This window comes from Symphalangus syndactylus, chromosome X (genome assembly GCF_028878055.3).
Source record: "Symphalangus syndactylus isolate Jambi chromosome X, NHGRI_mSymSyn1-v2.1_pri, whole genome shotgun sequence".
NCBI lineage: Eukaryota > Metazoa > Chordata > Mammalia > Primates > Hylobatidae > Symphalangus > Symphalangus syndactylus.
Genome location: NC_072447.2, coordinates 61,746,841 through 61,763,351, shown reverse-complemented (window position 1 = coordinate 61,763,351; position 16,511 = coordinate 61,746,841). Strand labels below are relative to the sequence as shown.

The 16,511-nt window shown below is 41.0% G+C and overlaps 1 protein-coding gene across 13 annotated transcripts in view; it reads left to right on the top strand.

Moving 5' to 3' along the window:
* The window catches only part of ZNF182 (zinc finger protein 182), a 33,617-nt gene that overhangs the window by 11,246 nt on the left and 5,860 nt on the right, over nucleotides 1–16,511 (top strand). For 6 of the 13 annotated variants that reach the window (XM_063634428.1, XM_055267872.2, XM_055267871.2 and 3 more), the window contains exons 4-5: nucleotides 13,788–13,914; nucleotides 14,160–14,249. In XM_063634428.1, the coding sequence (XP_063490498.1) occupies nucleotides 13,788–13,914; nucleotides 14,160–14,249 (217 nt within the window). Of the gene's footprint in view, nucleotides 1–7,478; nucleotides 7,615–13,787; nucleotides 13,915–14,159; nucleotides 14,250–16,511 lie in introns of all 13 variants that reach the window. The other 7 variants (XM_063634425.1, XM_063634423.1, XM_055267869.2 and 4 more) reach the window with 2 other exon arrangements.

The window sequence follows — 16,511 nt, the reverse complement described above, 5'->3', positions numbered from 1 at the left end:
TTGGTTTGATAATGCCTTGATCCTGGGCCAGGAGATACCAGATAATAAGTGGCAAACTCACAGTCCATTTAGTGGTACTTTAAATTCTGATGTTTTCCCATAATCTACCTGCTCCTTTTTTTTTTTTTTTAACTTTTCAGAGGCATCAAACTGCTAGTTCATGCATTCTGTCCAAGTTTTGTTTTGTTTTGTTTGAGATGGAGTCTCGCTGTGTTGCCTAGGCTGGAGTGCAGTGGCGTAGTCTTGGTTCACTGCAACCTCTGCCTCCCAGGTTCAAGCGATTCTCCTACCTCAGCCTCCCAAGTAGCTAGGATTACAGGTGCCTGCCACCACACCTGACTAATTTTTGTATTTTTAGTAGAGACGAGGTTTCACCATGTTGGGCAGGCTGGTCTCTAAGTTCTGACCTCAGGTGATCTGCCCGCCTCGCCACCCAAAGTGCTGGGAATACAGGTGTGAGCCACCAGCCTGGCCTTTGTCCAAGTTCTATACTTGTATTCAGTGGGAAAGACAGGGTAGAATGTGCTTCTTCCACCTTCCTTGTGCCATCCTGTACTGCCCATGGGACCAAGATCTTGGGTATGTACCTGTGTGCTCCAGCTGCCTAGCACCAGCCAGAAGGCACTGTACCAAACCTATCTGCCATCTCAGCTGCTTTTTACCACTATCACTGTGGGCCTTTGACAAACCATAGTTGCCATACTGCTGAACTGCCAGGCAGATTCTGCAAGCAGTTCGAAGGTTGACTGTGCGCTCACATATCTTTTTATTGTAGTTTCATTGTGGGATTTTTTTCTCTTCTGCTGGTCTTTTTTTTTTTTTTTTTTGAGATGGAGTCTTACTCTGTTGCTAGGCTGGAGTACAGCAGCACGATCTTGGCTCACTGCAACTTCCGCCTCCTGGGTTCAAGTGATTCTACTGCCTCAGCCTCCCGAGTAGCTGGGACTACAGGCGCACACCACCGCACCCAGCTAATTTTTTTGTACTTTTAGTAGAGGTGGGGTTTCACCATGTTGGCCAGGATGGTCTCGATCTCTTGACCTTGTGATCTGCCCACCTCAGCTTCCCAAAGTGCTGGGATTACAGGCATGAGCCACTGCGCCCGGCCTCTTCTGCTGGTCTTGTAAAAGAAATGGAACTCTTTCTCATTGCAGATGGAACAGTTGCACACAAACCACTCAGGAATCTAAAAAAGATGTGAATATAAAAAGGCACGATTGGCCAGGCACAGTGGCTCACGCCTATAATCCCAGCACTTTGGGAGGCCGAGGCAGGTGGATCACCTGAGGTCAGGAGTTCAAGACCAGCCTGGCCAACATGGCGAAACCCTGTCTCTACTAAGAATACAAAAATTAGCTAGGTGTGGTGGCAGGTGCCTGTAATTTCAGCTACTCAGGAGGCTGAGGCAGGAGAATCGCTTGAACCCAGGAGGCGGAGGTTGCAGTGCACAGAGATCGCACCACCACATTCCAGCCTGGGCAACAGAGCGAGACTCCATCTTACACACACAAAAAAGTATGATTGGTTAAATCACCCTCTGGAGAGAAGGGGACTCATCTTCACAGTTTGCTAAATGTCCCTAGGGAAGTTTGTCTCTCATTCTTTCTCTTTCCACCCCTTCCTCTGATTCCCTTTCTCCTCCCTATGTATTTATATCGAATTGGTCATTTTTCTGCTCTGTTGTTCCTGGTTCTTTCTTGGTGCTTTGAGATTCATTCTTTTATCACTTCCCTTGTGTTAGAAGAACTTCCTTTAGGCATTTTCTTAAGAGTAGGTCTGCCAGAGACAAATTCTTTCAGTTTTCCTTCACCTGAGAATGTCTTAATTTCCCCTTCATTCCTGAAGGATAACTTTGCCAGATATAGAATTGGTGGTAGACAGTCCCGTTTTGTTAGCACTTGAAAAATATTATGCCACTTTTTTCTAGCCTCCGTGGTTTTTGTTGAGAAATCTGCTATCATTCAAATTTTTTCTTGTTGTTGTTGTTGTTTTGTTTTGATTTTTTACCTATAGGTAATGCATTGTTTTTCTGTGGTTGCTTTCCAAATTTTTTCTGTTTCTGTAGTTTTCAGAAGCTTAATTTTGCCATGTCTTGGCATGAATTATGAATTTGGTCAGCTTCTTGAATCTGTAGGTTTATGTCTTTTGCCAAATTTGGGAAGTTTTCAGGTATTATTTCTTCAAATACTCTTGTTACCGCCTTCTGTTTCTCCTCATCTCCTTCTGGAATGACAATGATATGAATTTGGATCTTGTTATAGTCCCATGTATCCCTGAGATTCTATTCATTTTTTTTTTCAGTTTTCTTTTTCTTGTTTTTCAGATTGAGTAAATTCTATTGATCTTTTCTCAGGTTCACTAATTCTGTCCTTTGTCATCGCCACTAAACTATTGACCTCATTCAGTGAGTTTTTATTTGCTTGTTGTATTTTTTAGTTCTATAATCTCCATTTTGTTCTCTGTTTTATAACTTCTGTTTCTTTGCTGAGATTTTGTTTTTATCTCAGAAGAACTTGTAATCATGGGAGCATTTTTGTGTTGGTTGCTTTAAATCTTTGTAAATTGTTACTGGGCTGAATTGTGTCCTCCTCAAATTCCTATATAGGTACCAGAATTAGTGCAGAACCTTCAAGTTAAGGGCTCATTCCCACAAGACGACCTCCACTTCAGATGCCAGCCACGAGTGGGGTGCCCAGGCTACCTGTGTTTCTGCCTGGTCGACTACAAATTCAGAGATTCTCATGTACCCTTCAGGTTCAGTAATTTGTTAGAACAACTCACAGAACTCAGGAAAGCACTTATGATTATTAGTTTATTATGATGGATACAACTCAGGAACAATCAAGTGGAAGAGTTCTACAGAGCAAGGCATGGGAGGGTACAGAGTTTCCTTCCGTGCCCTCTCTGGGTGTGCCGCCCTCCCAACACAGTGTGTTCACTGAACCAGAAGCTCCCTAACCCTGCCATTGAGAGGTTTCTATGGCAGTTCCATAACATGGGCATGATTGATTAAATCATTGGGCATTGGTGATTAACTTAGTCTGTAGCCCCTGTCCCCTCTCTAGAGGTCTGGGCGTGGGCCTGAAAGTTCTAACCTTCTAATAATGTGCTTGGCTTTAAATTCTAACCGCATCCTGATGGGGCTCCAGGGAATGTGGTTGTGGGTGTTTACAAATGTGCCTTTCAGAGAATTCTTCTTTATTCTTGTGAGCAGCTTAGTGCCTGTGTCTGACCCATGACCAGGTGTCCCTCTCCCAGGAAACCTGTTTATTCTGGCAGACACCCTTGTGGCCCTTGTCTGATCTGGATCAAGCTTATTCCTACCAAGATAGCCACTCTCTAGGAGAGCCGTGACTGGGAGAGAAGTTAGGTTTGGGTGTGTGGGGTAGGTGAGACACAGAGGAGGCAACTCAACAGAACACGGAAAGTCAAGGAGGTAGCACATTCCTTACAGGTCCAGACGGAAGAGGGCAGCACACCTCACAGGGCCAACGGGACACAGAGAGCTGACCATGACACATGTGCTCAGCCAGCGAGTGGGGACAGAGAGGGGCACGGGGGGACAGACCTGTGGGGTGAAGCCTTTTCATGGAGAGTTTTAACTGATGGGTTTAGAGCAAGCAGTCTCAAGTTCCATGGAGTCACGCTGTGACTGGAAGGTGGTCACTGCGGCATATCTGTGCAGTCCATGTGGGGTGTGGGGATCAGAGGGGCGAGTCAAGTGGGTTGTGTCTAGCTGTCCCCTAGGGAGGTGGTCACCAGTAGGTGGTTGTATAAGGCTGATATCTGAGTCGACCATGTTTAGGAACAGGGAGGAGGTGGAGGACTGGAGACTGTCAAGGGTGACTGAGTCCTGCTTCTTGTACGAGAAAGTCCAGCTTACCTTCAAAGTGGATGCCAAAGCAACATAAAATTCCAGGAATTCACTACACAGGGGATAAACAGTGCTTCTTTGGCTGGGTGCCTGTTGTGTCCAGATTTTCCCCTGCTGCATCTGTATGGTGTCTGTTCTTTGGGTGAGAGAGCCGATTCTTTGGCCAGCAGGGATGAAGAGCATTTCCTGGCTGGGTGCTTGTTGTGTGGGGATCCCCCTGCCATCCTACCTGACTGCCAGGTGTCTTGAAGTGGAGAGGGAGTGTCTAGATAGGGGAAGGAAGTCTCAGGCTTAGTGGAGAAGAAGCACTTCCGGTGGCTGCTTATTGTCAGCAAGACTCCAGATTAATCTCCTTCGCTGGTGTCACAGGCTTGTCTGGTGTTGTTGGAAGGACTCCTGCTGATTTGGGGGAAGACAGAGACTACCTAGGCTGTGTTCTGTTGCTAGGTTGGGGGTTTAGAGACACAGGCCTGGGTTGCCTTCCGTTGTTGGGGTGGGGGGATCATAAGTCCTTGGGTCCCTAACCTGTGTGCTTTCCACTTTCCTCCTTTCAGAGTCCTCTTTTGGTTGTCTCTTGCATCACTTTCAGAGTTTATAGTTGTACTTAGTGGGGAAGAGCAGGGAAAGAGGAGTCTCTGCCATCATGTCAGGACTAGAAGTCTACCATTTCTATCTAATCCATTTATTTGAAACAAGGAAGGCTTGTAAGTATACGGTTTGCCACCTCGTGGTTTTCACTCAGTGTGGTAATTTAACAAATACTCATCAAATGAGTAACCAAAGTGTGGTCACCTTTTCCTTCTTAACAGTTGCAGAAGATTATTGTAGTAGTCATTTCAGGCTGCCATTACAAAATACCAGAGATTGGGTGGTGTAAACAACAGAAATCTGTGTTCTAACAGCTGTGGAGGCTGGAAGTCCAGGATCAAGGCACCAGTAGGGTTGGCTTCTGGTGAGGCTGCTCTTCCTGGCTTGCTGAGGGCTGTCTTCTTGCTGTGGCCTCACATGGCCTTTCTTCTTTGGGTGCAGGGAGAGAGAGAGGGAGCTCTGTTGTCTTTTTCTCTTCTTATAAGGACACCAGTCCTCTTGGATGAGGAACCTACCCTTATGGCCTTATTTAACCTTAATTACCTCCTTAAAGGCTCTCCCTCTACATATAGTCACGTTGGGGGTTAGGACTTCAACATATGAATTTTGGGGGGGACATAATTCAACCCATAACAATTATAATTCAAGCATAAACCATCATTTTTCTTATATTTGTTCCCTTATTGATAGAATTTTGGGTTGCTTCCACTTTTGTTTTATCACAGAGTTAGGAAGGGAATGAATGTACATGTCTGTATTCTTGTGGAGACATTTCTGTAGGACAGATTCCTATAACTGGAATTTCTGAAATGAAGAAATTGTTTTAATTTTTAAGAGGACTTGCCAAATTATCTTCTAAAAAGGCTTAACAAGGTCATGCTGTCACCAAGAGTGCAACAGAATGCTTGTTTCTGAATATTGTCCCCACAAGCATATATTATCAGTGTTTTTATACCTTGCCAATTATATAATTGATGGATGATTGCTCATTTTCATTTATTTATTAATGAGGTTGACCAAATTTACACATGTGCTAGCCATTTCCTGTAGAGAAGTTGCGAGAATAGTTCAATGAATAAATATATAGCTTTCATCTAGATTCACCAATTTTTGACCTTTTCCCACATTTATATTTACTTTATTTCTATATGTATATGTGTATGTGTGTGTCTGTATAAACACATATGTATGCATTTATTTTGGGGGTGACAGTTTGATAGTTAATGGCAGACACAATAGCATAATGACAGCTTACTCCTGCTAGCCACTTCAGATAGTCTTTATGTTAGTCATCACTGTGCAGACCCTAATGGGGCTGTATGTTGAGCCCTGTGTAGCCCAGTACCTTTCCATTAATTTTTTAGTGAGAAGCCCATCAGTCTCTTAGAGACCCCGTTATTGAGTAACCAGACCCAGATTTTTGGAGGAAGGCTCTTGCCCAGATTATTTAGGGGAGGGTGCCTGATTTGTATTTTTATTGATATTGTAGATATCAACAAAAATATATTAGTAGACGTTGGTGATTAATTTTTGTTATTTCATCAGTAGCTGTTTTTTTTAATGCCTGAGAATTTGTCAGCTATGATTTGGATTTTGTTGTGGACTAGTTGACCTGGCCTCCTGATGAAGGCTACTCTGGCTCAATAATCAGCAGGAGTGGCATGAACAAACCTAGAAATTTGAATTAATGATCATCATTCTCCAATGAAGGTGCCTGGCCTAGGAATACAGATATTTGTAAGAGTGGGGCTGGCCAGTCTCTTTAGAGACTATAACGTCTTGGCTATATATTCCAAGTCTGGTGTGGCGGCAGATTTCTCCTACAAAGGCTGACAGCTGAAGTCTTTGTAATTGTCATTGGTCAGGCCTTAATAATTAAAAATCACACATAGAGTTTTAGCCAGGAGCTGGACTCCTCAATTTCTTAAGAGTAAGGACATTCTCCTATATCATTAAATTACACCGAACACACTCAGAAAGTTAACATTGATATAATACTATTATGCAGTGTATATTCTTTATATTTTAGTCTGGAAGACTTCCTCAGCATTTCTTTGTTTTTCATGTCTGTGACATTTTTAAAGCACATAGGCCATCCGTATTGTAGAACGTCCCTCACTCTAGGTTTGTCTGATGTTTCCTCATGGTTTGATTGAGGTCATGCATTTCTGGCAGGAAAAAAATGTAAGTGATGTGTCCTTGTATCACATCAGGGGCATATGATGTCAATTTGCCTTTTTTCTTTTTTGAGACGAAGTCTCACTCTGTTGCCTAGGCTGGAGTGCAGTGGCGCCATCTCAGCTCACTGCAACCTCCACCTCCCGGATTCAGGAGATTCTTGTGCCTTAGCCTCCCAAGTAACTGGGATTACAGGTGTGCACCACTGTGCCTGGCTAATTTTTGTATTTTTAGTAGAGATGGGGTTTCACTATGTTGGCCAGGCTGGTCTTGAACTCCTGGCCTCAAGTGATCTGCCCATCTCGGTCTCCCAAAGTGCTGGGATTACAGGTGTGAGCCACCACACCCAGCCCAACTTGTCTCATTTTTTATGATATTAACTTTGATCACTTGTTTCTCTCACTAGCCACGTTTCTCTGCCATAACATTACTATTTTTCCTTTGTAATTAATAACTAATTTGTGGATGATACTTTGAGGCTACATAATTGTCCCATTCTTCATCAAACTTTTCACCGATTAGTATTATTATCCATTGATTAATCTTGCCTGAATCAGTTATTGTGATGGGTGCCAAATGACAATTTTCTAACTCTTATTATTTCTTCTGTATTTATTGTCATTTTACTGTGAAGCAGACCTTCTTTATCTCCTTTATTTATTTATAATCTGGAATAGAAAATTTTTATTTTTATGCGTTTTTATTTTAGTCAGTGAATATTACTGTCATTATTTATTTCGATGCTCAGTTGTCCCTGAGTTGGCCAGTGAGAGTCCCTTTAAGCTGGCTTTTGTGTCGTTTTGAGACATCCCTATAATTTTCTGAACATTTTCTTTAGAAAAAAAAAGTTATAAAGAAAAGTGGTTTATTTGGCTCACAGTCCTGCAAGCTGTACAAGAAGCATGACACCAGCATCTGCATCTGGTGAGGCCTCAGGAAGCTTCTACTCATGGCAGAAGGCAAAGAGGGAACAGGTATGTCACATGGCAAGAGTGGGAGCAAGAGTGGGGGAGGGAGGCACCAGGCTCTTTAACAACCAGATCTCGTCTGAACAAATAGAGTGAAAAGTCACTCATCACCAAAGGAGTGACACCAAGCCATTCATGAGGGATCCATCCCCATTACCCAAGCACCTCCCACCATGCCTTCCCTTTAACACTGGGGATCACATTTTTTTTTTTTGAGACAATCTCTCACTCTGTTGCCCAGGCTGGAGTACAGTGGCGTGATCTCAGCTCACTGCAACCTCCGCTTCCTGAGTTCAAGCAATTCTCATGCCTCAGCCTCCCGAGTAGCTGGGATTACAGGCATGCACCACCACTGCCAGCTAATTTTTGTATTTTTAGTAGAGATGGGGTTTCACCATGTTGGCCAGGCTAGTCTCGAACTCCTGACCTCAAATCATCCACCCACCTCAGCCTCCCAAAGTGCTGGGATTACAGGCGTGAGTCACCACACCCAGCCAGGATCACATTTTAACATAAGATTTGGAGGGAGAGATAGCCAAACTATATCAGTCCTGAAAGTGGAATTTTAAGGCTTTGGTAGGTTTGGTCTGTTTCTGAGCTCTGAGCATTTTCTTATTTTCTGGCACAAGATGTTCCGGCTTTCATCTTTAACTTTACTTGCCCTGGAATCAGCCATTTCTCCAAGGAGCTCTGGTTCCTCTTAATGGATAATTATATTTAGAAACCAAAATCTGGGTGCTAGCTGTGCTCATTGCTGCTGGGGCATTGTTACTTCTAGGCCCTTTCGGTGAACAGAGATGTGTGTATGTACATATATATCTACATCTGTGTGTCTACATCTATATGTGTACACACATACACCACACACACACACATACATACATACTTTGAGTTCATACAGCATCCTGGGAATCTTAGTCATCCCTTGTTGCATATTTGCATCTCCCTTCTTTAACAGTGAGAGCATTGGTTCCTAGCATCAATAATTCACTCATTTGTTCAGTCTACAATATACAGAAAGTAGAGTCAGAATTGCTGCACCCACATCACAGTGGAAAACCAGCCTACTGAATATAATACACAATTTGTTTGTATGCCTTTTATCTTGAGACTAAGTATAATGTCAGGATCTCAACCTCTGCTTTCTTATTGTTTCCATTTATTTGTCTGGTTGACCATTGCCTATCCCTTTACTTTTAGCCTTCTCGAATCACTTTGTTTTAGTTGTATTTTTTGCATACAACATACAGCTGGATCTTGCTTGTGAGTCAATCTGGAGATCTTTTAATAAGCCTTCTTAAGGCCTAATAATATTAATTGATTTGGCTGGTATGTTTGGTCTAAACTCTGTCATGTTGTTTTATTTTATAATCATTATGTATATTAAGTTGCAATGACTTCTGTATTAGTCAAGGTTCTCTAGAGGGACAGAACTGATAGGATAGACGAATATATGAGGGGGATTTTATTAAGGAGTATTGATGCACACGATCACAAGATGAAGTCCCACAGTAGGTTTTCTGCAAGCTGAGGAGCAAGGAAGCCGGTCTGAGTCCCAAAACCTCAAAAATAGGGAAGAAGACAGTGCAGTCTTCATTCTGTGGCCAAAGGCCCTGGCAAACCACTGGTATACGTCTAAAAGTCCAAAAGCTGAAGAACTTGGAGTCTAATGTTTGAGGGCAGGAAGCATCTAGTATGGGAGAAAGATGAAGGCCGGAAGACTCAGAAAGCCAGCTCCTCCCACCTTCTTCTGCCTGCTTTATTCTAGCTGCCCTGGCAGCTGATTAGATGGTACCCACCCAGACTGAGGGTGGGTCTGCCTTTCCCATTCCATTGACTCAAATGTTAATCTCCTCTGGCAACACCCTCACAGACACACCCAGGAACAATACTTTGCATCCTTCAATCCAATCAAGTTGACACTCAATATTAACCATTATAAGTCTACCCCTTGTCAACTTAAAACTGTACACATCTCCTGAAATCACACATAAATCTTCAAGTAAAGACAATAATAAGGTCATAATTATGCCTAACATAATACAGCTATCCCTCCTACAACTGGAAGCACACTAATTCTTAGCCTAAATGCTGTTACATAAAGTTAACAACACTTCAGTGCTGATATGAAGTCAATAAATCTTATGTCACATGATAAAGGAAAAAGGAAATAACATGAAGATATTTTCTTAATACAGGTGTAAACATGCACAGACATTTTTTTATTATACTTTAGGTTTTAGGGTATATGTGCACAATGTGCAGGTTTGTTACATATGTATCCATGTGCCATGTTGGTTTGCTGCACCCATTAACCAAAGATGTTCTTTGAAACGAACGAGAATGAAGACACAACGTACCAGAATCTCTGGGACACATTCAAAGCAGTGTGTAGAGGGAAATTTATAGCACTAAATGCCCACAAGAGAAAGCAGGAAAGATCCAAAATTGACACCCTAACATCACAATTAAAAGAGCTAGAAAAGCAAGAGCAAACACATTCAAAAGCTAGCAGAAGGCTAGAAATAACTAAAATCAGAGCAGAACTGAAAGAAATAGAGACACAAAAAACTCTTCAAAAAATTAATGAATCCAGGAGCTGGTTTTTTGAAAAGATCAACAAAATTGATAGACTGCTAGCAAGACTAATAAAGAAGAAAAGAGAGAAGAATCAAATAGATGCAATAAAAAATGAAAAAGGGGATATCACCACTGATCCCACAGAAATACAATCTACCATCACAGAATACTACAAACACCTCATCAAAGACCAAAAGTAGATAAAACCACAAAGATGGGGAAAAAACAGAGCAGAAAAACTGGAAACTCTAAAAAGCAGAGCACCTCTCCTCCTCCAAAGGAACGCAGTTCCTCACCAGCAACGGAACAAAGCTGGACGGAGAATGACTTTGACGAGTTGAGAGAAGAAGGCTTCAGATGATCAAACTACTCCGAGCTACGGGAGGAAATTCAAAACAATGGCAAAGAAGTTAAAAACTTTGAAAAAAAATTAGACGAATGGATAACTAGAATAACCAATGCAGAGAAGGGCTTACAGGAGCTGATGGAGCTGAAAGCCAAGTTTTGAGAACTACGCAAAGATTGGAGAAGCCTCAGTAGCTGATGCGATCAACTGGAAGAAAGGGTATCAGTGATGGAAGATGAAATGAATGAAATGAAGCGAGAAGGGAAGTTTAGAGAAAAAAGAATAAAAAGAAACGAACAAAGCCTCCAAGAAATGTGGGACTATGTGAAAAGCACAGACATATTTTTAACAAAATAAGGAGGAAATCCTCATGACAATTACAGTCCTCATTTCTGCAGCTGCTCATGTGGTCATAGCTGATATCGATAACTGCCTTCTTCTACTATCCATTCTGTATTCCCCTTGCCTTCAGCAAACACCTCAGTGGGTTGTGGTGTTTTACCCAGTAGAGTGACCCAAACCTTCATTCCTGAAGAGTCTGGGCCATTTGTAATCCTGCCTGGATTGGGTTGGTGTAGTTTCCCACTGACCTTAATCACAGGGCATGGTAATACTAAGAGACGCCCTAAGGGATCTCCTGTATTCCACACATACTCTTCTTTACCTCCGTTGTGGAGTATCAGACTGATTTCATCTTGATAGTGTGGGTCAGTCACCCCAGCCAACACTATAACTCTCTTTGTAGCCTGTTGACTTACAGGTAGGAGGAGCCCAAAGTAACCAGGTGGCAGTCTTAACTTCCAGTTTAATGGAATCATTGTTGTGTCTCCTGGTGGCAGCATTCCTCCCTCTGGAACTAAGATCTCTAGACCGGCAGAACATAATGTTGCAGGAACAGGAAGCAAAAATTTTGCTAGTGGGTCACTAAGGGTGATGGTGAATGGTGCCACTTCCACTTCCACACCTTGATTCAACTTAAGGGTTCTCAGTATACACTCAGGTTTAATAATTTGGGAGAATGACTCATATAACTCAGAAAAGTACATATTTATGATTACAGTTGTATTATAGCAAAAGGATACAAGTAGAACCAACCAAAGGGAGAGATGCATAGGGTGAGGTCTCAGAGGGTCCCAGCCATGAAGCTTCTGTTGTTCACTTTCATGTCACCCTCCCAGCACATTGAGATGTGACAATATGCACAGTATTGCTGACCAGGGAAGTACTATTGTTGACAAGGAAAATATAGATATATTTTCAGTCTTTGTAGTTTTTATTTCCCAGAAATGTAATATATAAATGTAATCATGCAGTATGCAGCCTTTGAGTCTGGCTTCTTTCACTTAGCGTAATACATCTGAGGTTCATCCATGTCGTTGCATAAATCATTAGTTCTCTCATTTTTATTGCCAAGTGGTATTACATTGTATGGAGGATTCCAGGTTGTTTATCCATTCACTGGTTGGAAAACCTTTGATATGTTTCTAGGTTTTGATCATTAAAAATGTAGCTGCTATATAAATGTTCATGTACAGGCTTTTGGGTTTACCTAAGTTTGCATTTCACTGAGGTAAATAAATGTGAGAGTGGAATTGCAGGGTTGTATGGTAGTATATGCTTAACTCCATAAACAACAGGAAAATCATTTTCCAAAGTAGCTGTGTGCCATTTTGCATTCCTGCTTATGATAGGAGAGGTGCAGTTGCTCTACATCCTCACCAACACTTAGTATTGTCAGTTTTTTCCCTATTCTAATAGGTGTGTAGTAGTATCTCATTGTGGTTTTAATTTACAGTTCCCTCATGCCTAATGATGTTGAGCATCTTTTTATGTGCTTAATTGCCATCTGTTTATCTCCCATGGTGAAGTATCTCTTTTGCCCACTTTGTTTTAATTTTGAAAGTTTTTTTTATATAGTCTCAATAAAAGTTATTTGCCAGATATTTGATTTGCAAATATTTTCTTCCATTCTGTGTCTTTTTAATCTCTTAACAAGTGATTTTTGAATTTTGGTGTCAATCTAAGAAATATTTGTCTAACCCAAGGTTAAAAAGAGTTTCTTCAATCTTTTTCGAGTGCATGGTGAACCTGCTTCACAACATGTAGTTCATTCATTTTCATTACTGTACAGCATTCCATTGAATGATTGTGCCACAATTTACCCATTCTACTGTTGATGGACATTTGGATTTTATCTGTGATCTAGTATTAGAAATAGTGCTGCTATGAGCATCCTTATATTTGTTTTCTAGAGCACATGTGCCTGATTTTCTCTAAGATGTGTACCTAGGAGTAGAATTGCTGGGTCATGGTATATGCAAACCATTAATGTTTGTAAATAATGCCAAACTGTTACCAAAGCGATTATACCAGTTTATATTCCTGCTTATGTTATTTTAATCTGTTTAATTATAACCTTTCTTGTGGGTGTATAGTGGTGTCTCAATGTGGCTTAATTTTTCACTTACCTGATTGCTAATGGGGTTGAGTACATTATCTTATGTTCATAGATCATTTGGTTTTGCTTTTCAGTGAAGTACCTATTCACTTCTCTTACCATTCTTTTGTGTGTGTTTCTTATTGATTTGAAGGGGTTATTTTATATATTCTAGATATGATACCTTTATTCCCCAAGAATATTGCCAGTAATTTCCCCATCTGTGGCTTGCCTTTTCATTGTAGTACTTTTGATCTTGTAACACTTGTCTTTTCCTTTATGAGGAGTGCTTTTCATGTTTTGTTATAGAATTCTTTCGCTACTCCAAAGCTTATGAAGACATTTTCCTATATTATTTTATAGACACTTAATTGGTTACCTCTCACATTAGATTTACAATTTACCTGTAGCTGATTTTTATGTGTGGCTAGAGGGGTTAAATTTCATTTTCTCCATATAGATATCTAATAACCCATCCACATCTATTGAAAAGGTCATCTTCTTCCTACTGCTTTACTGTGCCAACTTTGTCATAAATCAGGTGTCTATACATATTTGGATTCCCTTTTTAGTTCCACTGGACTGTTTGTCTATCCTTGTGCTGATATGACATTGTCTCAAGTATTCTCTTACTTAGTTTTTTTTTTAACTGTGATTTGTGATTCTCCCACAAAGTAGATCACTAACTTGATATGAAATAGACATCCAGTATTGAGTCATCATGATGAACCAGGAACCCAATCAAAAGTTCCCGTGCATTTTATCCTCATCATCTAGTGGTCAGCGTTTTAAAATAAAAGGAATGTACCATTACAGGGGCTAGTGACATTTGAAGATGTAGCTGTGGATTTCACCCAGGAGGAGTGGCAGTACCTGAACCCACCACAGAGGACCCTGTACAGAGACGTGATGCTGGAGACCTACAGCAACTTGGTCTTTGTGGGTAAGAATGGCTTCCTTAGGTCATTTTGCTGTTTATGATTATTGCATCCAATGGAAGGCATTTCCTTTCTCAGTTCCCCCTTTTCTCTCCGAAAAAGTGTTTGTGAGCTCAAAATGCAGGTTAAATGGTTTGACTTTACCATTATGTCAAGCAATAGATTCCTTGTGCTGCCCCCAATATGTAACTTATTCTGTCTCAGAGGCTCTGAAAGCCAAGGAGGTATCACTGTCATTTCTCATCAACAGGGCAGCAGGTTACCAAACCAAACCTCATCCTCAAGTTGGAGGTAGAAGAATGCCCGGCAGAAGGAAAAATCCCGTTTTGGAACTTTCCAGGTAAGGGGAATTTTGACCCAGGCTCTGGGGACATGAAGTTCTACCCTATTAGTCAGAGGTGAGGCCCTCTGACAGGGCTTTCAGGAATATCTTAGGAAAAGGTTCTGGCCCTTGGCACTGTTGGAGGAGAGGGACATGAACACCTCAGACACAAAACTGACACTCCCGCTGTTCCCCATATACCAGACCACTCTCCTTAAGTTAGTGCTTACCTGCAAGTTTCTGCACAGTTCCTTTTGTCCCATATGAAAGTGTCTTTTAAATGCCACAACCCCCCTGGCCTTGCCACTTTCACGACTCTCATCTGTCACTGACTTACCTAAAGCCAGGCCCACGTCAGTCACAGGCCTGGACTCTAATGCTCTAATTTCAGATTGAACAACCTGAGTCCAGTCTTCTCGTTCAGTTTAGATATTTGTCAGATTTGCTTTCCTAAAACATCTTGGTTATCTATTTTTTAAAAGTAGCTTTATTGAGATATAATTCACATATCATAATATTCACCCTTTTAAGGTACAGAATTCAGTAGTTTTTAGTATATTCACAGAGTTGTACAACCATCACCGCTACCTAATTCTAGAACGTGTTCATCACACTGAAAAGAAGCCCCTACTCCCTAGCAGTCACTCTCATCCCTCTTCCCCTCACTCCCTGGCAACCACTGATCTATTTTGTCTCTATGGTTTTGCCTATTCTGGACATTTTATTTAAATGGAGTCAGACAAAATGTGGCCTTTTATGTCTGGTTTCTTTCACTTGGCATGTTTTCAAGGTTCATCCGCATTGTACCATGTATCAGTATTTCATTCCTTTTTATGGAGGAATAAAATTCCATTGTTAGGATAGAACACATTTTGTTTGTCCATTCATCAATTGATGGAAATTTTGCTTGTTTCAACTTTTTGGTTATTATGGATAATGGTGCTGTGAACATCGATGTACACATTTTTGTGGTGATGTATGTTTTTGTTTCTTTCAGGTAGATACATAGGATTGGAATTATACCATGTGGTGGTATAAAAGGAACTGTATGTGTAACTTTTTTTTTTTTTTTGAGAGAGAGTCTTGCTCTATTGCCAAGGCTGGAGTGCAGTGGTGTGATCTTGGCTCACTGCAACCTCTGCCTCCTGGGTTCAAGCAATTTTCCTGCCTCAGCCTCCCAAGTAGCTGGGACTACAGGTGTGTGTCACCACACCCAGCTAAATTTTTGTATTTTTAGTAGAGATGGGGTTTCACCGTGTTAGCCAGGATGATCTCGATCTCCTGACCTCGTGATCCACCTGCCTTGGCCTCCCAAAGTGCTGGGATTACAGGCATGAGCCACCGTGCCCTGCCCCACTGGAATAATTCTATAAAGAGAAATTGCTTCTCATCTATTATTTGGCTACCATGAGTTACATATTGTACAGAAAAGACAGGCTCAGTGATTGAGCTTTTCCATTTATTTACTAGTTTTCAAAATAATTGATTTTGTAGCATCATCCAAAGGTGACCAATAAGTTATATCTTTTTTGTGAATCATTTATGGACTTATGGGTGTATACATTTCTATGTTTTAATCCATTGTCTTATTTTCCATGTTACACATGACACTGTCTCATCTTTGGCCAGTGGAATCTCCTTTAAGTTGGCTCCTGAGTCTTTGGTAGCTTCCTTGCTTTCTGGTGTTACAACATGTCCCAGGCTCCTTTTGTATATTTCCTGCCTCTGACTTAGAATTGGCGATTTCTTCAAGGGGCTCTGGTTCTTTTTAGTGGAAAATAATGTTTTAAGCCCACGATTTAGAGGTTAGAGAATTGTTTTGAGGCCTTTTCATTGACAAAGCTAGGAACTATTATGTAGACATTTTTTACAGAAAAAATATCTCATGTTCAAATTAATATTTCCAAATCAAATTTTGAGCTTAAAGGTTTTTAATTTATTAATCTTACATCTGACAGTAGTATTGTTAGTATTCTTTTTGAGACTGTTGCTTGTGTATAGCGAGTTGAATGAATTGAGGTAATCATTTTGGTGCCATTGAGAATCAAGACTTTTCAGCATGGTCATTAGGAAATGCAGCAGAAAGAATATTTACTATTATTAAGAAATCCTTTTATGTTCAGTTTTGCTTTATGATTGTATAAAATAGTTACAAAAGATTTATTGGTTCTAAAGTCCAAAACAGAAAACAAGGTATATTCAGAAAAGTCCAGCTTCTTTCCCTTTCCATTCCATTCCCTTCCTTCCTTCCTTCCTTCCTTCCTCATAGGTAACCTTTAT